We start from the raw sequence: 25824 nt of genomic DNA on the forward strand, positions 1-25824 counted from the left end.
TTGTATATATAAGGAGCCACCTTCACCATTTTCTTTGCTTCTATCTGTGAATATTCAGTGAATATAGAATGCCTATTATAATTAAAGAGAAATATATTTAAACCTCTAACTCTTATTATTATTATTGAGTCTGATCCTGAAAATATTGCAACAAGCTGGTAGCAGAGGATGGTTAATTGACTCAATAAATACCTAAAAATGTCTAAGAAAGATAGGCCCAACACCAGGGCCTACAGCAAAGAAATAGAAACTGAACAAGAAACAATCAACGAATCCACAAACGCGATTTCGAGAGAATCCGAAGAATACACCACTGAAGAAGAAGAATTAATAAATGAAAATGATGACCAGGAGGAAATCGAAATAGAAAATAACAAACTCAGGTCAGAGATATTGAAGTTATTAAAAAGCCAAAAGAATGATGAAAGCCTCATCGCGAACCTCCAAGAAATGCTGAAGAACAGCGGAGCAGCGAAAGAGAAAAACATCGCTAAAGAGAAACCCAAAGACCAAAAAACTGTGAGTGATATGACTACAGAGAAAGTCGTTATGAAAAAGAAAAAATGTGATCCCGCGCGAAATTTTGAATGGCAGCCATCTTGGTTTCAACAAGCCTCCAAAGTGAACGAAGCAGAGCCAATCAAAATGCTCAGTTCAAAATTTCTGGCGCGAAAAACGTTATCAGACAACGAAAGTGAAAAGGAGGATTCAAACTCTTCGGAAGAGCCAGAATCAGAAAGTGAAGACGACTTAACGAAATCCCAAGTAAAGTCAGCAATGAAGACGCTTTTTGCTGCATTTGGGCCAAAATTAAAAATTTCCAAAGCGACAACGAAGAAGCAAGCGAACAAGCCGATACTTCAAGACCTGCACGCTCCCATCCTGACTTCGAGAGCGACGACGCCCGAGCCCAGAGAGCCATGTCGATTCCGCCCCACACCGCAGACCGAAGCAAGTGCCAACGCACCCAAAAGAAAGAGAAGAGCAGTCGCCGCCATCAGAACTCCTAAGACCGAGCCAGAGACCGACTCGTCTGAAGAGGAGCGGAGCGAGCGAGCTACAATGGAGAGAACCTTCCACGACGACGCCAAAGAAGAAATGAACAACGCGCATGTGCGAAACTACGTAGACGGTCCGGAAAGACTTGAACTGGCCAGAGAACCGCGCAGACTCGTTGCGAGCATCCCCATGCCGTTTTGCAATTTCCTACACTTGCGAGACCACGGACTACCTCAGGTTGTAAGTAATGGACAAAATAATGTGGGAAACTTACCCAGTGACTTCCCAAAACTTAGGGTTGATGGCATTAATTTGCAAGAATGGTATCAACAACTCCAGGTTGTCTTTATGAAAGAAAATTTACTATTTTTTATCACTAGTCCCCCAAGAAGACCTTGGACTTTAAAAATAGATTGTTTACACCATAAAGCATTTTTCTTAATAATATCTAGCGTATCTCCTGCAATGTATCATAGCATCAAACCAAATCTAACTGTTTCAGAAATAATTCAATGCATGTTTAATTTGTTTCACAGCGATAGTGTAGCTACCACCACAAGAATGTCTAAGGACTTCTTTTCTTCCAGAGTAAAACCAGGGGTTTCCATAAGTGAGCATTTAATATCTTTAAACAAAATAAGAGCTGAGCTGCATTTGAGGGGGGAAGTGATTTCAGATCAAACAATGAAAAGTGTTATTATCAATTCACTTGATTCATCATGGGATAGTTTTATATCACACTTAGACACTATCAATCTAGGATATTTATCCATAGAAAGTCTATCTAACAAATTGATAGCAGAAGACAATTCAAGAAAAAATCGTTATAGTAATCACACAGAACACAAATCTTTTAGGAAGGTAGCTTTCCAAGAAAAATATAATGAAACTTTTAAATGCCACAATTGTGGGTCCAGGGAACACAATAGAAGAGATTGTCCCAAAATTTCAAAGGAAAGACATAGGTCAGAATATAGGAATAAATACAATTATAGACAGTCTTCCACAGATAGACATAAATATAGAAGCCCACCAAATTACAGAGAAAGTAGAGGGGGCAGAGAAAATTCAAAAGAGAGAAAATCTGGTTCACTGAATGGACTAAATAAACAAGACAGCACTAAAACGCAACAAAATGAGAACAATAATTGGCTTATTGATTCTGGGGCAACTAATCACACCACTAATAACAAAAATATATTATCTTCATTTACAGAAGATAAGTTTGTAATAAAGGTAGCTAATCAAGAAAAGGTTCAAGTATTAGGCAGAGGGAATGTGACCTTACCTGGTCTAGGAAAAATAGAGGGGGTATTGTTAATACCAGAAATACCTCATAACATACTAAGTGCCATAAAACTAAGCAGAGATTCTGACATCAATATAGTTTTCTCAAAGGGAAAAGCAACTTTAGAGAAGAATAAAACAAATGTAGGCACTGTAATGATTAAAGGAGGCCTACCCTATCTGATAACAAAAGAAAGATGGTTACATAACATTGATTCAAATATGGAAGATTGTATTGAGGCAGATGATGAAAATATTAGTAACAGTGACAATGATGAATGTAAAATATCTCATGATCACACAGATACACACAATGAGAAGAAACCAAAAATAGGTAAACCAATTCATGATGAGTGTGCTCACATCTTACATAGGAAGTTAGGACATGCAAGTTTTCCTGTAGTACAAAAAATGACTGAACACGCAGAAGGTGTCAAAATAAAAAATTGTGAAAATTATTTGGAATGCTCAGTATGTAAATCTACTAAACTAAAAACTAGTCCCAGACCAAAAAAATCCACCAGATCAACTAACAAAATTTTTGACTTAGTACACATGGACTTAGTTGGCCCATTAACTCCATCAATCACTTATAGAAAACGTTACTTCCTAACAATAGTAGACGATTACAGTCGTTATGGTTTTGTTTACACATTAAAACACAAGGATGAAACCTTTCAAAAATTTAAGGAATTTTACAAACGCATAGAAACACAACATAATATCAGAATAAAACAAATTATGACAGATAGGGGATGTGAATTCATGTCTAAAGAATTCTCCCAATGGTTAAAGGATAGAGGAATGCTACATTACACGTCTAGTCCATTTTCTGCGTTCCAGAACGGGATTGCAGAGAGAAAAAATTCCACATTACAAACCATGATTAGGTGCACATTAGAGGATGCTGGTTTAGGCAAACAATTTTGGTCAGAAGCCTTACATTATTCAAATTACACTCAAAATAGAACCTGGTCCAGTATTGTGAATAAGACACCATATGAGGTGATGTATAATAGGAAACCAAAATTAGCACACATGCACATATTTGGGGTCACTGCAGACGTACACATACCTAAACAGTTGAGAAGAAAGGGAGAAAACGTATCCAGAAGACTAAGATTTATGGGATATGAAACTGGCACCAAAGGGTACAGATTCATTGATAATAATAACAAATTTATAGTTTCCAGAACAGCTGTGTTCCATGAACAGGCCAATTGGTCTAAATTACATCTTAATGAAATATTTCCAAATAAATGCAAAGATACAAAATCTCGTGAGGAAGGGACAATAGAAAATCAAAATATCAACAAAAATAAAAATAAAACCAAAACATGGACAAATAGTCAACACAAAATAAAGACAGACACATTAACAAAAAAGGAAGCAAGATATTTGCATGACAACCATAGTAAACCTGAAAGAGCTATTAGGAACAACAGAAATCAAATACCAAATAAATACAGAGATTACATAATGCATATGGATGGTGAACAAATAACACCTAATACATATGAGGAAGTATTAAAACTCCCTCGTGAAGAAAAAGAAAAATGGGAACTAGCTATGAAAAAAGAGATGGAAAGTTTGCAAGGATTAAATGTATTCACACCTGCGATTGCACCTAAAGATAAAACAATTATTGGTACCAGGTGGATTTATAAAATTAAGAACCTAGAAGGAGGCAATACTCTATACAAAGCTAGATTGGTTGCACAAGGTTATGCACAAAAATATCCGGAGGACTATACTGACACGTACTCCCCCACAGTAAGAACAGAGAGTGTTAAAACAGCTCTAGTAGTAGCATCTGCACTCAATCTTGATGTATTTCAATATGACATACAGACTGCGTATCTACACGCAAAACTAGATAAGGAAATATATGTAAGAGCACCCCACAGTCAATACACTAATAAAAATGAAATTTGGCTATTGAACAAGAGTTTATACGGATTAAAGCAATCTGGCAAAAGATGGTACGATTGCTTGGTAAAAGTACTTAAGACCATGGATTTCAACGCTACCACTGCTGATAACTGTTTCTTTGTCAAAAAGAGTGATGATTACATTGAATTTGTATTGATTTATGTAGATGATATTTTATATATAGGAAAACACAAAGAGAGAAGAGAAATCTTTGTAAACAAGCTAAATGAACATTTCTCGTTGAAATCTCTAGGTAAAGTAAACAAATACCTTGGTGTACAAATTAACAAAACTAGAAGGGGATTCAAACTCACTCAGAAAGATAAGATTACTGAACTTCTAAACAAATGCAATTTAAACAATGCCAAACCCTGTGACACTCCTATGCAAACTGATTTCCTTAGAAATACTGATGAATCTTCCCCTGAATTCAAGGATAATACATTTTATAGATCAGTCATAGGTTCACTTCTTTATATATCTAATTGGACCAGGCCAGATATTGCATTACCACTCAATTTATTATCAAGGCACGTTAGCAAACCAACAATGTATCACTGGGAAGCTGTCAAAAGAATTTTAAGATATCTGAAAAGTACATTAGATTTTTGCCTAGTATTAGAACCTAGTGATAATAAAGAACCAAAACTTACATGTTACGCAGATGCGGATTGGGCTGGAGATATATCATGCAGAAAAAGTACTTCTGGTTATATTTTTCTATTAAATGACTGTCCAGTTTACTGGTACACTGGTAAACAAGAACTGGTAGCCACTTCAACCACAGAAGCGGAATATGTTTGTTTATCCAAAGCTGCAAATAACCTTGTATGGTTTAATGATTTAATTTCAGATGTTTGGAAAAAACCTGTTTTGCCTTTTGTTATGCATGAAGACAATAAAGCAGCCATTGAAATATCTAGATCCGATGCCATTGGACAAAGATCCAGGCATATAGATATAAAATTTAAGCATGTGAGACAATTGTCCCAAGATGGATTTATCAAAGCAGTGCATTGTGATACCTCTGAACAATTAGCTGACATATTAACGAAGCCTTTACCTTCTAAACAGCACAAATATTTAACTTCTAAATTGTATGTCTTATATTGTCCTGAATCTGAATGTAATTGGTGTTGTATAGCGAACCGGCATTTAGAGGGGGATTTGTCAGATGTAAATGCCTTATTCCCTAATGTGTAAATAATGTATATATGGGATATCAGGGGTTAACTTATTCTTTGACTCTTAATGTATTCATAATTCAACACTCCCACTCTTGGCTCCACCCTTTGTATATATAAGGAGCCACCTTCACCATTTTCTTTGCTTCTATCTGTGAATATTCAGTGAATATAGAATGCCTATTATAATTAAAGAGAAATATATTTAAACCTCTAACTCTTATTATTATTATTGAGTCTGATCCTGAAAATATTGCAACAAACACTAAATTTATAGCAATTGCCATCACTATTACACGCTCAATTGTTTAGCAATTCTGGAAACCTTAAAACATTTTCTGTAAGCATTTTGGCTATTTATAATGTGTTTTGCTGTTTTCTGCTACATTTGTTTTTGGTCTTTGTCCATTAAAACAATTAAACTACACTACACTAAATTACGCTGAACTAAGTTCCACCAACTGTTGCCGTGAGGAATGAGGTAAATACTTTTAATAAACCACAACTATAAATTTCACAAAATTAGGGCATCGTCTCACCTAAAAAGAGCCTTCAAATTCTCTGGCAGTTCCGTACGTCCTGCATAGCCCGGATTCATAGTTATGAATATACCGACAGAAGGAACTAATTTAATGTCTTCTCCAAGGAAATTAAAGTTCTGTTTTTTGTCTCTTATAGCATCCTGTATGCTTTTCACCTGACAGTAGGAGAAGATAGTTTGTTAACAAGCTTAGCTGATTTAACAAAACATATCAATATTTTAGAAAAAGAGAAATAATGATTCTATAGATTTTATTTGATTGAGCTATCTACTTATAAGCTAATGCTGGGACAGACATGAGTTGGCCATTATCTGCCCAAAACAGATAAGAACTTTTTAAAAATTTGCATTTAAAATATTTGATAGGATCTAATTTGAATAATACATTAAGAATAATTAAAGTTGAGGAATTCTTCAATCCTGTTTTTCATTTTTAATTATATATCTATCATTAAAGCATAACATCAAACATAATAGATATAAACTAAAAGTTTCCTTAAACTATTCAATGCCTGAACCTTAACATATCTTGTAGTGAAGGATTTATTTTAGAGACGGTATCTCTTGAATACCTCCTGTTATTAAAGCCTTAAGAAAAAGACAGCTCCTTTCATTTCTACGCATTTTTAATCAAGTTCTGAATAAGAAGAATAAACTAGATGGAAGCAATGACATTCTAAAATCAGATAGCATTTGCATATTTTTACCAAGTTATTTCACCCTTAATATTACCTACTGTCCCATAAAATCTGTCACAATTTCAGTGTTATTAGAATGAAAAATACAAAGAAAGGTGTCCTTCAGAAAAATTCATTCTAATTACAACTTTAAGAAGATACTCCTAATTCAAAAATGGTAGAGCTATATATTATCAAGATTATTATAGGCAACTTTGTGTCAAGCTGCTTAATAGTTATAATTACTGAATATTTCTATCCATTAATCATTAAAGAGAAATTCTGAGTAGATTTTTGGCTACATATTATAAAGTTCTATGACTTTTTGCATCTTGAGCTCCTCATTTCAAAAGATTAAAGATTAAAAATGTGAAAGAAATTTCTTGAGCATTTCACAAATTTCAAGAAGTAAGTGCAATTGCTGTCCTCATCCTCCAGATCTGGCAATTTTTCTATAGATGTTTAATTAAAAAACAGGAAATTTCAGCAAGGATAGAATATTTGAAAGTGTGTGACCATTTCCTTAGGGCAAGCAAAAGCAGTAAATTCCAATACTGACTTCTACCAGGGAGGAAATACAGCCAGCATGACCATGAAACCTGACAGAGAATGATATAAATATTAATCCAAAAGAGCACAACCCCTGCTGTAGGGAAAGAATGGATCATTTAGAAAGATCATTTACATTGGAACCTATACCCAGATTTGTGATCAACATGGTCAAATGGGACCAGAGTCCTTCAACAATCCTGCTCCTCTATTTATTTTTAAATTGCATTTAGGAGATACGTTTTACCTACCTGTACAGCCACAACTGAGAGAACCTCAACGGAGATTCTGTTAAACTCATCAAAACAGCCCCATGCCCCCGTTTGGGAAAGGCCTTTATAAATGTTCCCACAAGACTGCAAGAGAGAGGAAGATGGTAGTGAAATTACCCATAGAATCTGTTTAGTGAATAGCATGTAATCCATTTTCAACTTCATAAACAATTTAGGTGGTTTGCTAGACACTGATTACACAAAGCTGAAACGGAAAATAGAGGTTGCATCAGTGGTGAAATCCAATTTTTTTTACTACTGGTTTTATGGGCGTGGCTTAGTGGGTGTGGCTTGGTGGGCATGGCAGTGGAAGGATACTGCAAAATCTCCATTCCCACTCCATTCCAAGGGAAGGATACTGAAAAATTTCCATTCCCTCCCCATTCCTGGGGGAAGGGTATTGCAAAATCTCCATTCCCACCCCACTCTGGGGCCAGCCAGTGGTGGTATTTGCCGGTTCTCCAAACTACTCAAAATTTCCGCTACCAGTTCTCCAGAACCTGTCAGAACCTGCTGAATAGCACCCCTGGGTTGCATTGACAAATATGAATCATATGTGTTTCTCAAGTGTACATCTTTATTACATAGGGCAGAGGTGGGCAACTATGGCCCTTTTATGACTTGTGGAGTTCAATTCCCAGAATTCCTGAGCTAACATGGCTGGCTCAGGAATTCTGGGAGTTGAAGTCCACAAGTCATAAAAGGGCCATAGTTGCCCACCCCTGACGTAGGGGAATATTTCTCTCAAGGATTTTTTTCTGCTCCCCTCCACATAGCAAAGAGTTACCAAAAGTTATCGAAAGAAGTATTATTTTTTTAATATGGATACAATAGAAGAATTAGATCATTATCGTATTAACCTTTAGAGAAGTCACCTACTTTGTCAATCATTTTTCAGGCATTACCTTATAGTCCATTTGCTCTGAACAGTTGAACACATATACCATGATGCCAAGAGCTCGGCCCAGGTCTTTGGTGGTCTCAGTTTTCCCGGTACCAGCTGGCCCTGCAGGTGCTCCACTCATTGTTAGGTGCAATGATTGTGTGAGGGTGATATAACATCTTCCAGGTACAAAGAGGAAGGAAAGAACAGAAAACAGAAACGAATAAAGTTGGTTGCATACTTTCATCTACTTCAATTTTTACTGATAACTCACCAATGGCTCCTTTATAATTTTAGGTAGAAATAAAATAAACTCCATAGAAAATTTGTAAAGAGGAGATGGATTTGAGTGGATTACAATGCTGGAATAACATCAAGAAATCAGTCTACATCCTTCTTAACCATTTAGAAACAAAGTGAGTTGGATTCTCTCTGATGAGGTTGGCAAATTAAGAAATACTGCGAAGCCTACAGATAATTATGAAAAAGGACCTTTTTTAAAAAAAAAAACAAATATTTGTATTAAAAGATTTTAAATATTTTATTATTTTATATTAAATAAAAAAACAGAGAGGAAAGCAGATAAAGAAAAGAAAAATAAAATAAAAAACAGAATACATAAAATGCACACGCCCATACATGAGGCTTCCAATAACTTCCTCTTAGCAGTTATACTGTACATAAATTCTAATCAAACCACTTGCTCTCTGATTTCATCATCATTCCCTTCTTTCTACCCTGTTTCCCCCAAAATAAGACATCCCCTGATAATAAGCCCAATCGGGCTTTTGAGCGCATGGCAATAAGGCCAGGCGCTTATTTCAGGGTTCAAAGAAATATAAGACAGGGTCTTACTTTTGGGAAAACACAGTATAACCTATACTTTCTAATCATCAAAAATACAAATCCCAAAGTCTTAGACAGAAGTCTATAAAGGGCTTCCAGTCATTGATATATGTCAACAATGACTGTTCTGATAAAGCAGTGCTATTTATTTCATGGGCAACTTATTTAAAGCACTGCAGTGGGCCATAAAATCCTCTTATCTGTTCCGTATCTTTCTGCAGTTCTTCTTCCAGGTCCAAGAAGAGGAAACGTCCTTAAGAAAGACAGCAGCTGGATCTGAATTGAATCTCTCCTAATCAAGACTTACAAGCACAACTTCCTATTGGAAATTACATATTTTAGCAAAAATAAAGCCCTCCCCCCCGCGCCAAAAAAAAATTCTATAACAACCATCCACGTTTCATGGCACTTTATCAATAATGTTTTCTCTCCCATGAAGTCATTATAGACCCCTACCTGTCTGTTAGAGGAGTGATAACTAGCCGTGGCGTGTTCCCAAGATATTCATAAGAATACAGGAACTGGGCATCACAAATATTTGCGTAACAGTGCTTCTCTTCTTCTGCCCACCTGTGCCGGAGTTGTGATAGCCAAAGAAAGACCTGTGCATTGTCCACCTTTAAGTGCAAAAAAATGAATAATGTGAAACAAAAGATTCAGCCTAGACTCAGATGTAATTCATAACTTTAATATCTTCTACTCCCTCTACTCCTCTCCTACTCTATATCCTGTTTCCCCCAAAATAAGACATCCCCTGATAATAAGCCCAATTGGGCTTTTTGAGCACATGGCAATAAGGTCAAGCACTTATTTCAGGGTTCAAAAAAATATAAGACAGGATATTATTTTGGGGGAAACATGGTATTTAAATTACATAAGCTCTCCTAGTCATTTTTTTAACTGAGAGAAACAGACCCTGAAAGATCCAGATCAATGAAAATATCCCTTCAAAATAATCTCATTGCTACTTTACTAATTTATACAATTTTTATTTGCAGAGCCCAACCTTAGCAAAGTGAGAACTGCTGTACAGTTATCCCATGATAAATAACTGGCAAAAGTGTTAGTGCTGTTCCCCGTGTTGCAGGACAAACCTTTTGGGCAATCATCTTCGCCACCACATCCCGAGCGTGCACATCAATGGTGCAGATGGTCATGATCTTCTGCCTGTCGCCCTTAGAGAGGTGTCCAATGAGCATTGTGATCAGGGTGTTGAGCTGCGTCACCTGTTTCTTATAACAGTCCTTCATGGCATTTTCATAGCCTTCTTCCAGCCTGGCAAAGGCAATCCCAACCTCTGTGGTCCACCAGATTTGTGTACATGTCAGTGCCACCTTGGAAAAGAAAAGCAACTTAACCTCCTTCACAAAGTACCTAGCAACTCAGGTGCTACTGGACCGATTTCTGTGTGTGTGCATAGGTGTATTTTCTTTTACAGAAAAATAAAATGGGAAATCTATCAGGAAGCAAAAAGTATACTTAAAATAAATATCTGCAGAAGCCTGCAAGTTACTACTCGTGGTCAATTCCCCCCAAAAAGCCACATGGAATTTATCAACTAATAAGAGTGTTTTATTCATTTATTGCTCTGTAAATGGGGAGATGTTATAGCTGTATAAGCAGAATTTAGGAACTTCTGATTTAGGTTGGGACCCATGTATTTGTTCTAGCCATTTCTATCCCCTTTCGTATCATAACTGTTTTTTCCTAACTTTATGGGAAATGTTAATAGGAAGGGGCGGCAACTCATCAAATAAAAAATAATCTATAAAAGGAGGAAGATCAAGTCAAAGACCATGACAGACCAGTTTTACAATCACATAAAGACTAAATAGTCAGGGCATAATCTAAAAGCTGAGATTAAATATTTCTGATCTTAAAGATATTTCTTGCTACCACCTGCTTTAGGCAATCTATGAGAAGCCAGTAAAAAAGCTCATAAGAAGCATGAAATATAGAGCTTAATGTCCGTAAATGTCATGGGATAGAAGCAGGATGTTAATAAGTGTGAAGTAAACCATTAGGAGGGCGTAATTATTTTTAAACATGAACAGATAGAAAAGCTTGCACTGCGGACTTATGCAGAGAGCTCTGAAATATCCGCAGTATTTCTTTAAAAAATGAAAAATAAATCAACCAGACTTTTGTTCAGTGTCTGGTATCTAAATCAAGTTTAGACTAGAAAAGCAACCTTTGCCCAGTATATTATAAAAAGAAAACCATTTTCCCCAAACCCTTATTTATTAGATGCTCGGAGGAAATGGCTTTTCTTTTCTTTTTAAAGCAAAGCAAAAACTTCTGAGCTGTAAAGCCATTTGATAATCTTTAGTCGTTGGCAGCCTGATTCTTGTAGCACTGATCTGGCTCAAGAGCTATTAAAGTGGAAACAATGTTTATAGAGGGAGCAAAAAGGTTAAACATTTAACAGTTAAACTTTTACTGGTGGCCTTCGTTTGTTTTTTTTTTCCAGGGTTTGGCACCGACTTTTTTCCCCTACTGACTTAACACAAAAGCGAGGCTCCTGGCCCGGTAATAGAAACTTCATTTCCCATTATTTTCACAGCACTGCCCTTGACAATGACCCTTTAGGTTGTTCTTAATCTCTGAACTCCGGTACATGTGAACCAGGGTCACGCAAGATACCTGCTGGGTTCCTATGTTGTCATAAGCCACAACATGCTTGTTTGCTTTTGGCTCAAAATGTTATGGTTAAAAAAAATCATGGCTTAGTGCAATGTGTAAATGGAAAAGGTCATATTTATTTAAAATATCCTCTCTTAACCAACAAACCTACCGAAGTCTAGAGAAGAGATGGACAATCTTTTGTTCAGGCCTGCCCTTAACATCTGGAAGGGATAGAGGTCATAAACTAGATTCGACTACATCATCTACTGTGATGACCTGGGGCACGGCACAGAGATAACACTGGCAGCTGGCCATTCAAACAGCCCCTTTATTGCTTTAAATTTCCTCAAATACTCCCATGTTTCTGGCAAATCCCAGAGCAAAGTGATGACAAACACCCACACACACCTCAAATAGTCCAGCCCAGCACTGTGTACACCATGGCTGCACAGCAATAAATCCAGCAGGGCAAATCAAGACGCTCAGGAACCAAAGGATCCAGGTAATTAGTCCAGAAAGTCAGAAAGAATGCAAGGACTCGTGTAAAGTTCAAACATCAGCACTCAACACGTCAGGAATTCAGTGTTTGTTCCCAACAAATGCCCCTCCCCAGAGCATCTCCTTAAGTCTCATTCCCCAGGTGTACCTTGTGAAGAGGGGTGGGGCACTCTTCTCCCGAGTAGCTTGCTTAGTCTGCACTGTTTTCGCCTTCTCTCCACTCTCTGTGCTCTCGGATCAGGAGGGGGAGGTCCTTGCTCAGCGCCTGAGCTCTGTCTCTCATGTTCACTGCTTAGCCTCTCTTGGTCCTCCTGCCCGTTCCTCCCTGCCTACAAGCTGTCCTAATCCTGAAAGGCCTTGGCCTGACTGGCCCTGCCCTTCCCCATTTTCCTCTGAAGCCAACGAAGCCGCCCCCTCAATCTCTGTCTGCTCCAGTTCCAGCTCGTCTTCCCCCGCAAAGTCAGGCTCTGATGGGGGCATGAAAACCTACTAGGCTAAGATAGTAATTTAGGAATAGATGGAAGAATTTCAGGAATTTTAACACTGAAATATTAATTGTAGATTTTATATTACAGTCGTCTTCTTTTTTCTGCAACCCAGCGTGCCACCAATTTTCAGCAGTGGTGGTCCCGGGGAAGGGAGGGGGGCATTGAGAATTAGAGGAAAATGATTCAACATCTGCAAACAGAAGCTAAAGTGGCTTTTAACTATGACTGATAGACTGACCATATGCAGTAGAGATGAAAAATGTTCCATATTAGAGAGTGTATTTGTCTATTCCATCACTCTTCCGTATATACTGGACATACAGCAACTGGCATTTTCAATCCACCACAGCAAGCAACTGGCTGGGAAATCCAAAACCAGCAAACCTATTTATCAGGACTGGAGGTAACTTGCTTGGGGAAAATTGGAGCAAATATCATTTGCTCAAAAAAAAATAATTCTACATATTGTTCCCCAGAGGAGAAGCAAAGCAATACCTGGGCAGGATAGTCAAACAGCCACTGTTCCCTTGCCTTTTCCTCATAAGCCACCACAGCTTCTGTCATCTCATGCCTTACAGTAGCCCGCATGCGGTCCAACAGACAGTTCAGCCAGCATTCCACCTAGAGAAGAAAGTGAAAAAGTACATCAGTGGCCATCTACAATGAGTCCTTTTCTGGCAATACCAAATAATGTTGCTGGACACTCTATCTGGAGCAGATCCCGAGGGTTGCACCACCTGAAACTGGCCATATATATATATATATATGTTGCTTTAAGAAAAACTTTTAAAGTCACTGGTAGGATTTTAGCTGAGGTTTTAAAGGACCTTGCAAAGTGCTCTGTAAGGAATTTTAGAAGATTTTAAACTGGGATTTTAACCAGGATTTTAAATATTTTAACCAACTTATTTATAATGACGCGGGAAAACACCCGAGATTTTAATTTTTTGCATATGCACACCCGTGAAAACTTAAGAAGACATATATATATATATATATATATATATATATATATATATATATATATATATATATATATATATATATATATATATATATATATATATATATATATATATATATATATGAATATTCTTTCTAGCCAGGTTTTACCTACGTAAGCTACGATGTTATGCAGCCCTGTTTTTGTTTCTTGCTGACAGACAGCAAAATCTGTGCTGCCCTTTGGGAGACTCAGATAGCTATTTCTGCCTTATAAGGCTTCATCAGTGAGACACACCCTCTTCTCAGGTATCCTCCCTGTAAAGATAGGTCAGCAAGAAACAAAAAGCCCAGAAACTTGTGAATGAGATTTCACAGAACCAGGGCTGCATAACATCGTAGCTTACATAGGTAAAACCTGGCTAGAAAGAATATGCACATAAAAGCCTACGAAAAAGAAAGAAAAAGAAATATGTATGTATGTATGTATGTATGTATGTATGTATGTATGTATGTGTGTATGTGTGTGTGTATATATATATATATATATACATATATATATATATACATATATATATATATATATATATATATATACATATATACATACATACATACATACATACATACATACATACATACATACATACATATATATATATATATATATATATATATATATATATGAACTTCTTTATTTTTGGTAGCAGGGTTGTGTAAGTTTTTCCCTACTGAGAGCTATAATTCATCTTTCCAGAGGCCATGCTCCAAATGAGGTCAGAACAAAAATTAGATTTGACTTCATTTCCATTTCTTTAAAACTAAGTATTGTAAGTAGAATTATGCTCCAGTCGTGTATTTGATATCACCTCTTGTTGCATATGGTATTATAATGTAGTTATCAACTTTTGGAGGTGTCTAGTGTCCATTTCCAGGGCTTTTGTGAGCCATAAATCAGGCACCTCTCCTTGATTAGCATTTCCTGTAGAAAATGTCATAATTGTTCATACTCCACCACATCTTATGGAAAGGATAATTCTATGTTGTTCTGAGCATCATATATGTGCACTAGGTGAAAATCTGTGAGGAAGCCTCCTGTGGCTTTTTGCCTCCAACTCAAGAATTGAAACTGAACTTCTCTAAGTTGTTCATGATCCATTAAAGATAAAGTTGATAGATAAAGATAGATAAAGATAAAGTAACCATTGGTGGTGTGATGTTTTAAGTTGCCCATATGATCATTGCTTTGAAATGCCATTTTTTAAGCAAATACTTATTTAAAGCATTTTAAACTTTGTTTTATCCCCACTTGCCCCCTCCCCCATCTCCAAATGTGGTTTTATAAAATATTGGCCTCAGCACAGATCTACATCTTAAAAGATCTGATATATAAAAGTATGAATGAGAAAGAAAAATACAGCCCTAGTGATAAAAACACAGCCCTTCACACAGGGGTGGGTTCTACTTACCTTTACTACCGTTTTGCTTCACTCACGCGCTCTTCTGCATATGCACAGAAGCTTCTGCGCATGCGCAGATCAGCTATGATGACATCTGGGTCAGTGGGCAGAGCCTCCCATCGGTTTTACTACCGGTTCTTGCAAACCGATCTGAACCGCAGGCAACCCACAACTGCCTTCACATCACAACCAACTCAGATAGCAAATTGGAAAGGCTGCCCTACATGACAAAGAAGGATGCTGATGACCCAGCACCATTTCTTTTCTTTCTCTTTATTTTCCAGGCTGCAGGAATAGTTGTCATAGGTAGCTTACTGGAACCTACTGCTCTCTCGCTCTCTCCCAAAAGCAATTTGTTTCTTGACACTCACTTACTTACCTGCCCACTGCAATCACATGGCTCACTAAAATCAACATATTCTTCCTCTTTACTGTACATCCCTAAACCCAGCTTGGTTGGGTTTTGCTCAGAATCCACATCAAACTTCATTTTGGCCATGTTATCAAAAAGTTTTGAGAGATGGCGCTGAACCTGCAAAATGAATTAGGACAGGTTGCTCATATTTCAAGGAACACTGAACTTAACTACATTAGACCCAAATGAGGACTTAAAGAAATATCACCTTCCATCTCCTGCTGGTATTCACTAACACTACTCTTGTCAGACTTTGAATCCAAGAGAAACACAACTTACACTTACAGCCCATTTTCTTAGTTAATTTTCATTTTCAGAAATCTAAATTTTAAAGAATGCCCATCAACTATAATTAGTATTTAACAGCTTATAAAATGAATTCTGCAATCTTAAAATATATTTATGTAGAAAGCATCTCTCCCTCCATATGATAAATTGGGTTTAAACATTGTTATTTGCCATCAACTAAATCTTTCAATTGCACTTTTTAAAGCTTTGCTAGTTTAATATATGGGCCACTAAGATGAAATCATTGAACAGTTAATCCTCTCCTAGAATCAGTAGACAACACTCCAAGACAACAATGGAAAAGCAATACATTTATCCATATTTCGCCATAGATAATATTCATTTTGATTTTACAATACATTTCTTTAAATAGGAATAAAAGACAGAATTCAAAATGTTCCAGCTTCTACCAGAGAACTTTTTAAGGCATTATTCTTCACTGAGTTTCTCTCTTCTTCTGATGCATTTAAGCCTGGATCAGATGAAAAGGCTCTGGTGAATCCAAGGCACAACTGAAGACCATCCTACCTTCCTTCTTCTCTCCTTTACTTTTATATATGCAAAAATAATTAGATCCAAAAGGCAACAGTTGCCTGATATTAAAAGCTATTGTCTTTTGGGTACCACTATGTAAGCACTTCTGACATCGGTGGGTATGAATGCTTGAATAAATGTCTTCAATTCATTTTCAACTACAATTCTTTCTCCACTACAAATGATCTTTTCCAATGTGTCTTAACAAACTTCTCAATATCTATTGCCAACTGGAAAAGTATTGTACAAAATATACAGCAAAATGTGGTATTCTGCAATTTACTTGGCATACCTATTCTTCATCTGCAATGGTTTGTACAGGGAAACTTTTCACCTCTTTGCTCTCTCCTGTACAAACCAATGTTGACTTAATGGAGTTTTAGGAAAAGAAAAGTACTAGATGTACAGGCTGCCATCTAGTGGGGATTTAAAGATCCAACATGTCTTGAAAGGGAAGATTGTTTTATGGACAATGTCGCAGAAATGAAAGAACAGGCTCTTCTTACAGCCAGTGTTAAAGAATTGAATCTAGCATATTTCCCAAAATGCCATGTTTATAACTGAAAAAAAATGGAAATGACTTACCAGCTGTGGATTGGTGCCATTTGAAAGAATATCGAGTAAATCAGCAGAGGAAATAAAGTAAAACCTAGGAAAGGCCAATCGTTTGGTGTCTAAATATTCAGCCAAAGCTTTTTCACACAAGGACAATCTGACAAAATCAAACATAAAAGAGCATAATTATATGGAATAAAAGGCAAATATAGCAGTCTAAGTAAACTAGACATGCTGATACATGATTATCCAATAGCGCCCTCTTCCTAGGCTGTATATTTTAATACATTCACCTTTATTGAAATAATGTTTTATGCACTTACATTGCATACTGTATGTGATAAAACATTCATTTTTAAAAACAAGGTTCCGTTATTTTTTCCAAATCAAGAACTACTTTTGAATGGTTTGTCTGCATTGGGAGAAGTACGTGCAAAAGTCAAAGCAAAAGGAAGCCAAGAAGAACTACAGGTGCTCTTTGACTTACAATTGGTCACTTAGCAATCATTTGAAGTTCTGACAAACCTACCTGGGGGGTACTTACGAATTTGGAGACAGAGCACACACACACACACACACACACACAATCAAGATCATATGATGCTGCAAATGGCCATAAATGTGGCCCATTTGCTGAGCAACCGAAGTGCAGTCTCATGACCACATTTTAAGCTGGTTTTACCAAAAAGGGGCATTTTTAAGAAAAAAAAAGGTTTTTAACAAAACCGTACCTATAGTGCACCATTGTTTGGCTTAACAGCTGTGATTTGCTTAACGACCAGCACTAAAATGGTTATAAACTCAACTTTGTCACAAGACCAACCCTTTTTATGACCAGCATGAGTTACATGATGGGCAGACTCCATTATGGTCATAATTGTGAGGACTATCTATTATGCCTTAAATTTAAAATTAATTAATTAAAAGGGATTATTCTTTGTGTTCAGAGAATAATAATAAAGCAGAGATAATAATGATGTTGGACTAAGAGCTGGGAGACCCAGGTTCCAATCCATCCCCAGTCACAGATACTGACTAAGTGACACTGGGCCTGTCACTCTCCCTTAGCCCAATCTCCCACACAGGATTGTTGTGGGAAAAATAGGTGGAGGGATCACTGCCTTGAGGTCCTACAGAAAAAGGTGGGATTTTAAATCTAATAGACAAACAAATATTGCCCTTTACAAAATGTTGGAATTTTAGGAGAGGCTCTGGCCTACTCATTCGGGGCATTCCAGAGCCCACAGCCACAGGACATCCACCCCTGTTTGCAATGGAAGAACATAATTAACTCTGCATATTATAAAAAGAACAGTTCAGCTGACTGAAAAGTTATCTTAAAGCCAGATTTAATCATTCATCCCAGAAAAGGAAACTGTAAGTAGGGCCATCCTTACCTACCTACTAATAGGGAAGCACACAATTCAGGTATGTGTATCTTAACGCACCTGTTTTGAATATTTTCTAGTTGCTCATACAGCTGTGGCTTCTTAGTTGCCTCTATTACATTTGGGGTTTTCTCAGCATCATAAGCCAGTTCTTTAAAGTCAACATCAATTCCCTCAAAACGTTTGGAATCCTATAAATGAGGAGACATGAATCTTACCCATTTCTTGCACCTCTCTCTCAAAGGTGTTTTTTATTATTACACATTCAAATCTTTTGAGCAGTGCCTTATCCCAAATATGCAACAGGATGCAAATCAAGATGAGGAATTCCCCTCCAAACATAACCCAGCCACCTCAGACTTATAGCTACAGAAAACACCATAAATTTTAGTCTGGAAATTACAAGATAAGCAATAACCATTTATTTAGCAAAGTCTGTGCATCAGCCATTTTATCCTTTGCAAGAGCTCAAGCAACTTTTTATCACGGTATATTTGCATCCTTTACTTATGCCACCTTATCCAGCAGAGCTGTCTACATTAAGTATTTAAAATCACTCACATTGCTTTCACTGTCACGGTTTCCCCTAAGGAATTGTAATCCTGGGGATTGAATTGCTTTCCTCAGTTTGGAGCTGCACAGATTTATTAGCACTACAATTCCAAGATTTCTAATAATTGTTCTCTGACAGTTATGTAGTATTTCCCATATAAAGGGAATGATGATTTTTACCTCAGGAAGTTGCGACCGGATATCTTCTGACCCAATGAATATGCTTTCTAGGTGAGACCAGCTCCGTTGAACTTCAAACCAGATGGAAATGACCGAGTCTGCCGTAGACAGCTTCCTCTGCCAGGAAGACACTTCCTCTAAGAAAAAAGCAATGTATTTGGATGTCATTAAGTTTTGCAACTGCACCTGGTTGTCTTCAAGTGTCTCAATGAGCTCTTCATCAGATTTCAACAACGGGACAGTTGTGCGTGGATGAGGTTCATACTGAAACTCCATGCTAGCCCAGGTTGTTTTCAGTTCTTTCACAACTTTCTCCATGCTCATTTCTTTCATGGCTTTGTCAACGATGCTCCGAACTTCATCTTCAAAATTATGCAAGTTGAGTTTGAGCAGGTCTGCCAAGGTGGTGTCTGCATCCATTGTGAAGTACACGCCTGTGGCTTGCATCAATTGATTCCAATGCCTCTCCCGGATGGCAGGATTTTGCAGTTCTGATACTGCCCTCAAGGAGGTCAAGATGTTTTTCACCTTGTTGTCCAACCCTGAGAAAGCATCCCAAGCTCTCATTTCTTTATCCAAATTCCGGATGCTTTTGGCAAACTTTTTGCATTCCAGTTCCATATTTTCAACATTAATATCAATCCATTTGGTAGCTTCCCATTCATTCATGCTAGAGAGCACCATGGAGATCATATCCCAGAGTTCTTTAAGAATGCACATTTCCTTTCGGCACTGCTTGAGCTGCTTGTAGTCCGGAACATTGACTTCAAATAAATCTCCTGATTTATAAATTGAGGTCATGGTATGTTCCATTTGCTGTAGCTCTGCATGGGATGCATCTAGCATTTCATAAGGGTTTGTTGCATCAAATCTAGGAAGCAAGTTTTAACTCAGTTTTGTGTACTTTTTTCTCTTACAAATGCAATTAAATGCTAAACGTTAATGACTAGTGTGTAAAATTGAAACAAGTGGAAATTAAAGAATATGGTATGTCCAACTGCATAGGGAAGAAATATAAACAACTGTCATTTGCCTTCCACCTCACACTTTCTTTTGATTTGTTGCACCTGCTCCTATCTTTCCTGAATGTTGATTCAAAACAATTTTGGAACCATAAACTTTGCACCTGGGGGAGGGGTACTAATAAAAGACAACAGGCAACAAAACATATTAAATTTCAATCCCAGAAAGCTGTCTATAAAAATTACAGGCTGGAATCTCTTTCAGAATTCTGCATCCTGAAGTAAGATTAACTGTGCAGCAAAACCCAGAGGACAAAGGCCAGAAGAGTAGCTTTTTAGCAATTAACTGACCAGGAAATTTCAGGAGAGAGTTGGGTCAAGCTGAGGTGACAACATCATTTAAGTATTTCACACCAGGCAAGGAAAAGGCCAAGACCAGTGCATCAGAACTGCAAGCATAGCGTAATGGCAAATAAAAGGTAAGATATCTGCAATACCCATGCCAGGAGCAAAAAGACGCCACATACCTATCTTTCAATGATAGATATGGAAAGATGCTTTTAAAAGGTAACTGTTTTAACCTTCTCTCGCTATTTGGCATTGAGAACACAAGAATTGCAGTAACAGGATACTGATTCCAGTGCAAAGAACAAGCCAGATAAATGAGCCTCCCCATTATACAGATGATTTGATCTCTTTATCTTATCACCAGATAAATATATGCTACCTTCGGTAAACCCACAAGACTTTCATTGCTTCACAGCAGTGATTTGCCCTCACCTGAAAGGCGCCTCTTGGTGAAATTTTTCTCTGAATTTATTCTGCTCCACATCAAACAGAGCACACTTCCTGCGAAGTATGGCCACTTCATTTGCCTGCAAGGGAGCCACCTGCTGTTTCATACTTATGGCCAACTTCTTCACATTGTTCCATTTTTCTGGCAGTTCCTGGAAGCAAAAAATAAATAAATAAAATTATGCTGGTCGCTAAAAAAATGAATAAGATATTTTGTTTCTAACAGAGGAACCATGCTGATTAGGTACTTTGCTAGTTATATGTTTTCCTCAATAAATATTGTTTCCCTTGCTTTTTTTTAATTAGGGGAAATCTACATCTTGCATCCCATTAAGAAGCAGGGAATAATTGTTCATGGTTCAGTGCCCCTCACTGTCTTCCTCTTCATCCTACAATTCATATTTCTTTATCATGATCTTAATGCATGTTATTAGATTAGTAATAAGCAAAGAAGAGGTCTTTAAATAGAACAAATGTGGCATGTTTTTAAATAATTATGTCAACAAAAATTAACTTTTGAGCTGCCATTTCAGCAGAAGAAAAGCAGTTAAGGGGCTGAAAATCTGGATGTGTAGCCCAATTCTAGATTTTTTTCTCAATTCAATAGAGATTATATGTAATGCATATAATGGACTGCAGCATCCATTGACAGTGTTTACTAAGAATTTAAAGCACCAGTCCTAACTCAGTTTGGGAGGACTTGTTTGGGATAGGCTGTTTTATCATTATGAGGTATGCAAATATATGCATATCACCAGGGTGAAATCCAGCAGGTTCTGACAGGTTCTGGAGAACCGGTAGCGGAAATTTTGAGCAGTGCAGAGAACCGGCAAATACCGGTGGGAATGTAGATTTTGCAACATCCTTCCCCCAGGAGTGGGGAGGGAATGGGGATTTTGCAGTATCCTTCTCCTGCCACACCTACCAAACCACGCCCACCAAGCCACACCACATCCACCAAGTCACACCCACAGAACCGGTAGTAAAAAAAAATTGGATTTCACACAGATTGAGATGTCTACTCCACTCTTTCTTTAGAAAACTCAGAGTGATTTACAGTGTACACTGACATCTCTCATCCTGACACTGATTATACCTTCTTAGTTCCATTACTGCTTTTAGGGTCAAGGACTCCATGACCCTTCTCTAGAAGAGAATAATGCCCTTAAATCAGTCAGTGAGTTTTTACTATGTTCACTTATTTGCATCTAGGATTTCACCCACCTCCAGTTGCCTATAGACATCTCCAGGCAATTCTTGCTCATAATTCTTCAATAATTCAATAGTTTGTTTCAAGGGCTCAAACATCTCATCAGTGTTGGATTGTCTATCTTTAACAGCCATCAGTTGACCCATAACTTCCACCAAACCTTCATAATCTCCTTTCTCCAACTTTTTGTTCAAACCTTTCTCAGCAATCTTTGCAAACTCCTCAAGGTCAGACAAACTAAAGGCAGAGCAGAGGAAACAATCACAGAAAAAAACAATATGTCAAGAACAATAAATGTGATAACAAAATCTATCATCCTTTAAGCAAATAACTGGAGAAAATGTTTACCTTAACAACAACAAAAAAAAGAAGAAGATGCAACCTGGCTGCCAAATTGTAAGGGTTCCTACTCAGCAAATCACCTGAACAAAAGAAAAAGGCAGCAATGCAATCTTAAATCCTGGAGTGATGGGGGGTGGGGAGAGAGACTGTGCATGACAAATGAGCTGTCAATTTCCAAAGCCCAGTTGGCTAGTAAGGGCTAGGACAAATAGGGAAGGCAGGTTGCCCACAGCATCTTTTCTCTTTTTTGAAATTGAAACTTTTTCTGTTTTTCATCACAACCATAGGGAAAATATGGAGAAAGAAATGGGTGCAGTCCTTGGTCTTAGAGTAATTGAAAAAAGTGTCGAATTATTGGATTCCAGACTGCTTTCAACAAGGGTAGGTAAATAAGGTATATTTTAGTAGCCATTGCTTGTAGCAACATTTGCCCAGGATTACCTGCCCAAGGGACTGGGAGAAGTCCAAATTACTCTCTTGTTACCTACTTGCATATGGTTTAAAGTTCTAGAGCAGGGGTGTCAAACTCACGTCATCATGGCATCATCACATGACATATCACAACTTTTTTTTTCCCTTCGCTAAACTGGGCGTGGCCAGCACATGACGCCTCCGGCCCGCAGGCTGCAAATTTGACAGCCCTGTTCTAGAGAGATTGCTGCCATCCCTATTCCTTGGGCCAGGGCAGTATTCTGACTCAGCAGAAACCATTTTGCCCAGCACTGCATCCACTTCCTGGACTGATCCTGAACAGTGACTCCAGAGGAGTTTTCCCTCTGAGAGTTCCTGAAATGTTAACTTAAATTCTTGCTACTAGACTTTGTAAACACTAAACCATTTAGGATTTGCATATCTAAGGGACTCTCTCTCTCTCTCTCTCTCCTATTATGAATCTTTCAGCTGTTAAGATCTGGCCCTTTTGAAAATGCCTCTGCTTGAAAAAGTGGAGTTTCTAACCTTTAGAAAAGGACCTTCTCTTGTCCAAATCTCAAACTATTGGACACATTCCCCCAGAATTTGTACCTAGTGTCTATTCCTAATAAGAGCAGATAAGGTGTACCTGTTTTGCAAGGCTCTTCATTATTAAGTAATGTTTATCTTGGTGTAGTAGCTAAGGCATCAAACTAGAAACTGGGGGAGTGTAAATATTAGTCCAGGCACAAAGCCAGCTGGGTGACCTTGGACCAGTCACTTCCTCTCAGCCCTAGGAAGGAGGTGGTGGCAAGCCACTTCTCCAAAATCTTGCTAAGGAAACTGCAGGGACTTGTCCAGGCAGTCTCTGAGAATGGGACACAATTGAATGGAAGGGGAAAAAATACATTATTTATTTTAATTGATATCTTTCCTGGTAAAGTAGAAAGGCAGGATTATAAAATATATAGATTGGCGTCATAGATACTAGGCATGCCCATGAATCTTTTGAGAAACTTATGCCCTCGCCAACAGCAGACTGTCTATCAGCCAGTAGGCTAGTCCTAAGTATGGATTGGCCCTGAAATAAATCTGAATTCAAACTCCATTTGTAAGGGAGAGGTGGATCCAGGAGACTTGATATACCCTTTTAGTAAGGTATGTGAGAACTAGTTTTCTAATGATAACTGTTAAACAATGGTCTCTGACTCTCCGTTATGCTATCTAAACATAACTTTAAAAGCTGTATCCTTTTTTTTTTTTTTTTGTTATCAGCTCAACAGCCCTTAGCCAGGCTAGAGAGGTAGAGTCCCAGCAGTGGACTTCACTTACCTTTGCTACTGGTTCGCTCGTGTGCGCACGCTTCGCTCGTGCGTGCGCCACTTCTGCGCATATGCAGAGCATATTTGATGACATCCAGGCGGGTAGGCGGAGCCTCCCACTGCCGCTGCTACCGGTTCACCTGAACCCACCACTGAGTCCCAGCCTCCAATTCAGAGGTAATACATCATGAAATGCCCACTGCTGGAAAGCCACAGCAGCAAATAGTTCTCTTTTTAAAGCACATGGACAAAAAAGGATTACATGGCTCTTTTCCCCTTCTAAAGAATAGCAGCTTGATCTTCTTCTCTTTTTTTGCACTGAAGAAAAAGTGTAAATAATTGATTTGACAAAATGAATCCCTTCTACTCAGGGAAAAAGATCCCATTTTTAGAAAACTTATTTGATATGTTTATATTTTTTTTCCCCTAAAAGAAATGGATAATTGCTTGCAATATTCCTTGGGCTCATTCTTCTCCACTCTTGAAGAAAGCTGAAATCCAAAACATGTTGGATGTATGTATTCAATGTTAATATAAGTAGGACAAAATGCTACTAAGTCTACAGAACTGAAGTTTCTCATTACTTGAAAAACTATGACATGATCTTCTCTTGGGAATAATCAGGCATTTTCATTTCATATTTTATTTTTTTCATGATTCTATGCTCATAATTTGGAAATATAATTAGTGTCCCTCACTTTCTCCAAGAATAAACTACAATTAAGGCATGATATTTCCAGCTATATCCCACAAGACCTCACAGAGATTGCTGTACTGTAATCCTTTCAACAAGGATTCAGTCACTGTCATTTGATTATTGTTTTGCTGGAACAATTAGTCATGACATTTAAAGCATAACCATGGGAGTACACAAAAATAGAAGGGACTTTAAACCAGCATTGAAGACATTTAATGGTGACATTGCTTATCCCTTCAGATCACGAAATTATGCATAGGATGAGGCAATTACAAGAAAGAAAAAAAAGGAAAAAACTAGTAAAGAATCCATCAAGCTAATGCTCCCCAGATCATTAGATTACAGAGTAAGATTACAATTTCCATAATCAGACCTAACTTTAGGAAGTGCTCCAGCTGGCATAGTTTAGAAAATATGAGATTCTGTTAAGTGCATAGTAGCACTTAACAGAAGTTAAGTGCTACTATGCACCTCCAGAATCACAATTACTGTGATTCTGGAGGTGAAGGGCCTGCAAAGCTGTGACAAACAATGGCTAATCAATCCCAAAGATTGGAATTTCCCTATCTTGATCTAAAGGTAGTTTGTATGCATCAGTTCCAGTCTACTGTTCCTGTCCTCTGTTTACAGCAATTTGGGAATAAATTCTTTTATACTGTCTTCTTTGGGAAACGTAATGATCAACTGATACTGCTCTACTTTTCTATTTAACTTTTCAATTTTACCACTAATAAAACATTCCATAGCCTGCACAATCATCCAGTCTCTGATGTTTCCTTAATAAAATCTTCCAACCCATAATTAGTACATGTTATATTCCCTTCTTTATTTTTGTTAAAATTAAAACCTTTTAATATTTAGAATATTTAGAATCAGCATGCTGTCCATGTATTAGGCATTGGTCATGCTAATTAAACAGTTTTCCCCCTTTGGAAAATGTATAATTGTTTCCCCCGTAGTTTCTTTTTTCTCATGTATATATCTTTGGAA

General features: G+C 37.5%; 1 protein-coding gene across 1 annotated transcript in view; it reads right to left on the reverse strand.

Moving 5' to 3' along the window:
* The window catches only part of DNAH9 (dynein axonemal heavy chain 9), a 251220-nt gene that overhangs the window by 186969 nt on the left and 38427 nt on the right, over nucleotides 1-25824 (reverse strand). Inside the window, exons 18-29 of the mRNA XM_034407801.3 lie at nucleotides 22077-22299; nucleotides 20838-21004; nucleotides 19096-19966; nucleotides 18424-18554; nucleotides 17006-17132; nucleotides 15563-15715; nucleotides 13277-13402; nucleotides 10265-10504; nucleotides 9627-9787; nucleotides 8347-8503; nucleotides 7421-7525; nucleotides 5942-6099 (exon numbers count right to left, since the gene is read on the reverse strand). Of these exons, the coding sequence (XP_034263692.2) occupies nucleotides 5942-6099; nucleotides 7421-7525; nucleotides 8347-8503; nucleotides 9627-9787; nucleotides 10265-10504; nucleotides 13277-13402; nucleotides 15563-15715; nucleotides 17006-17132; nucleotides 18424-18554; nucleotides 19096-19966; nucleotides 20838-21004; nucleotides 22077-22299 (2619 nt within the window). The remainder of the gene's footprint in view (nucleotides 1-5941; nucleotides 6100-7420; nucleotides 7526-8346; nucleotides 8504-9626; nucleotides 9788-10264; nucleotides 10505-13276; nucleotides 13403-15562; nucleotides 15716-17005; nucleotides 17133-18423; nucleotides 18555-19095; nucleotides 19967-20837; nucleotides 21005-22076; nucleotides 22300-25824) is intronic.

This window comes from Pantherophis guttatus, chromosome 2, assembly GCF_059756535.1.
Source record: "Pantherophis guttatus breed Tessera chromosome 2, ASM5975653v1, whole genome shotgun sequence".
Taxonomy (NCBI): Eukaryota; Metazoa; Chordata; class Lepidosauria; order Squamata; family Colubridae; genus Pantherophis; species Pantherophis guttatus.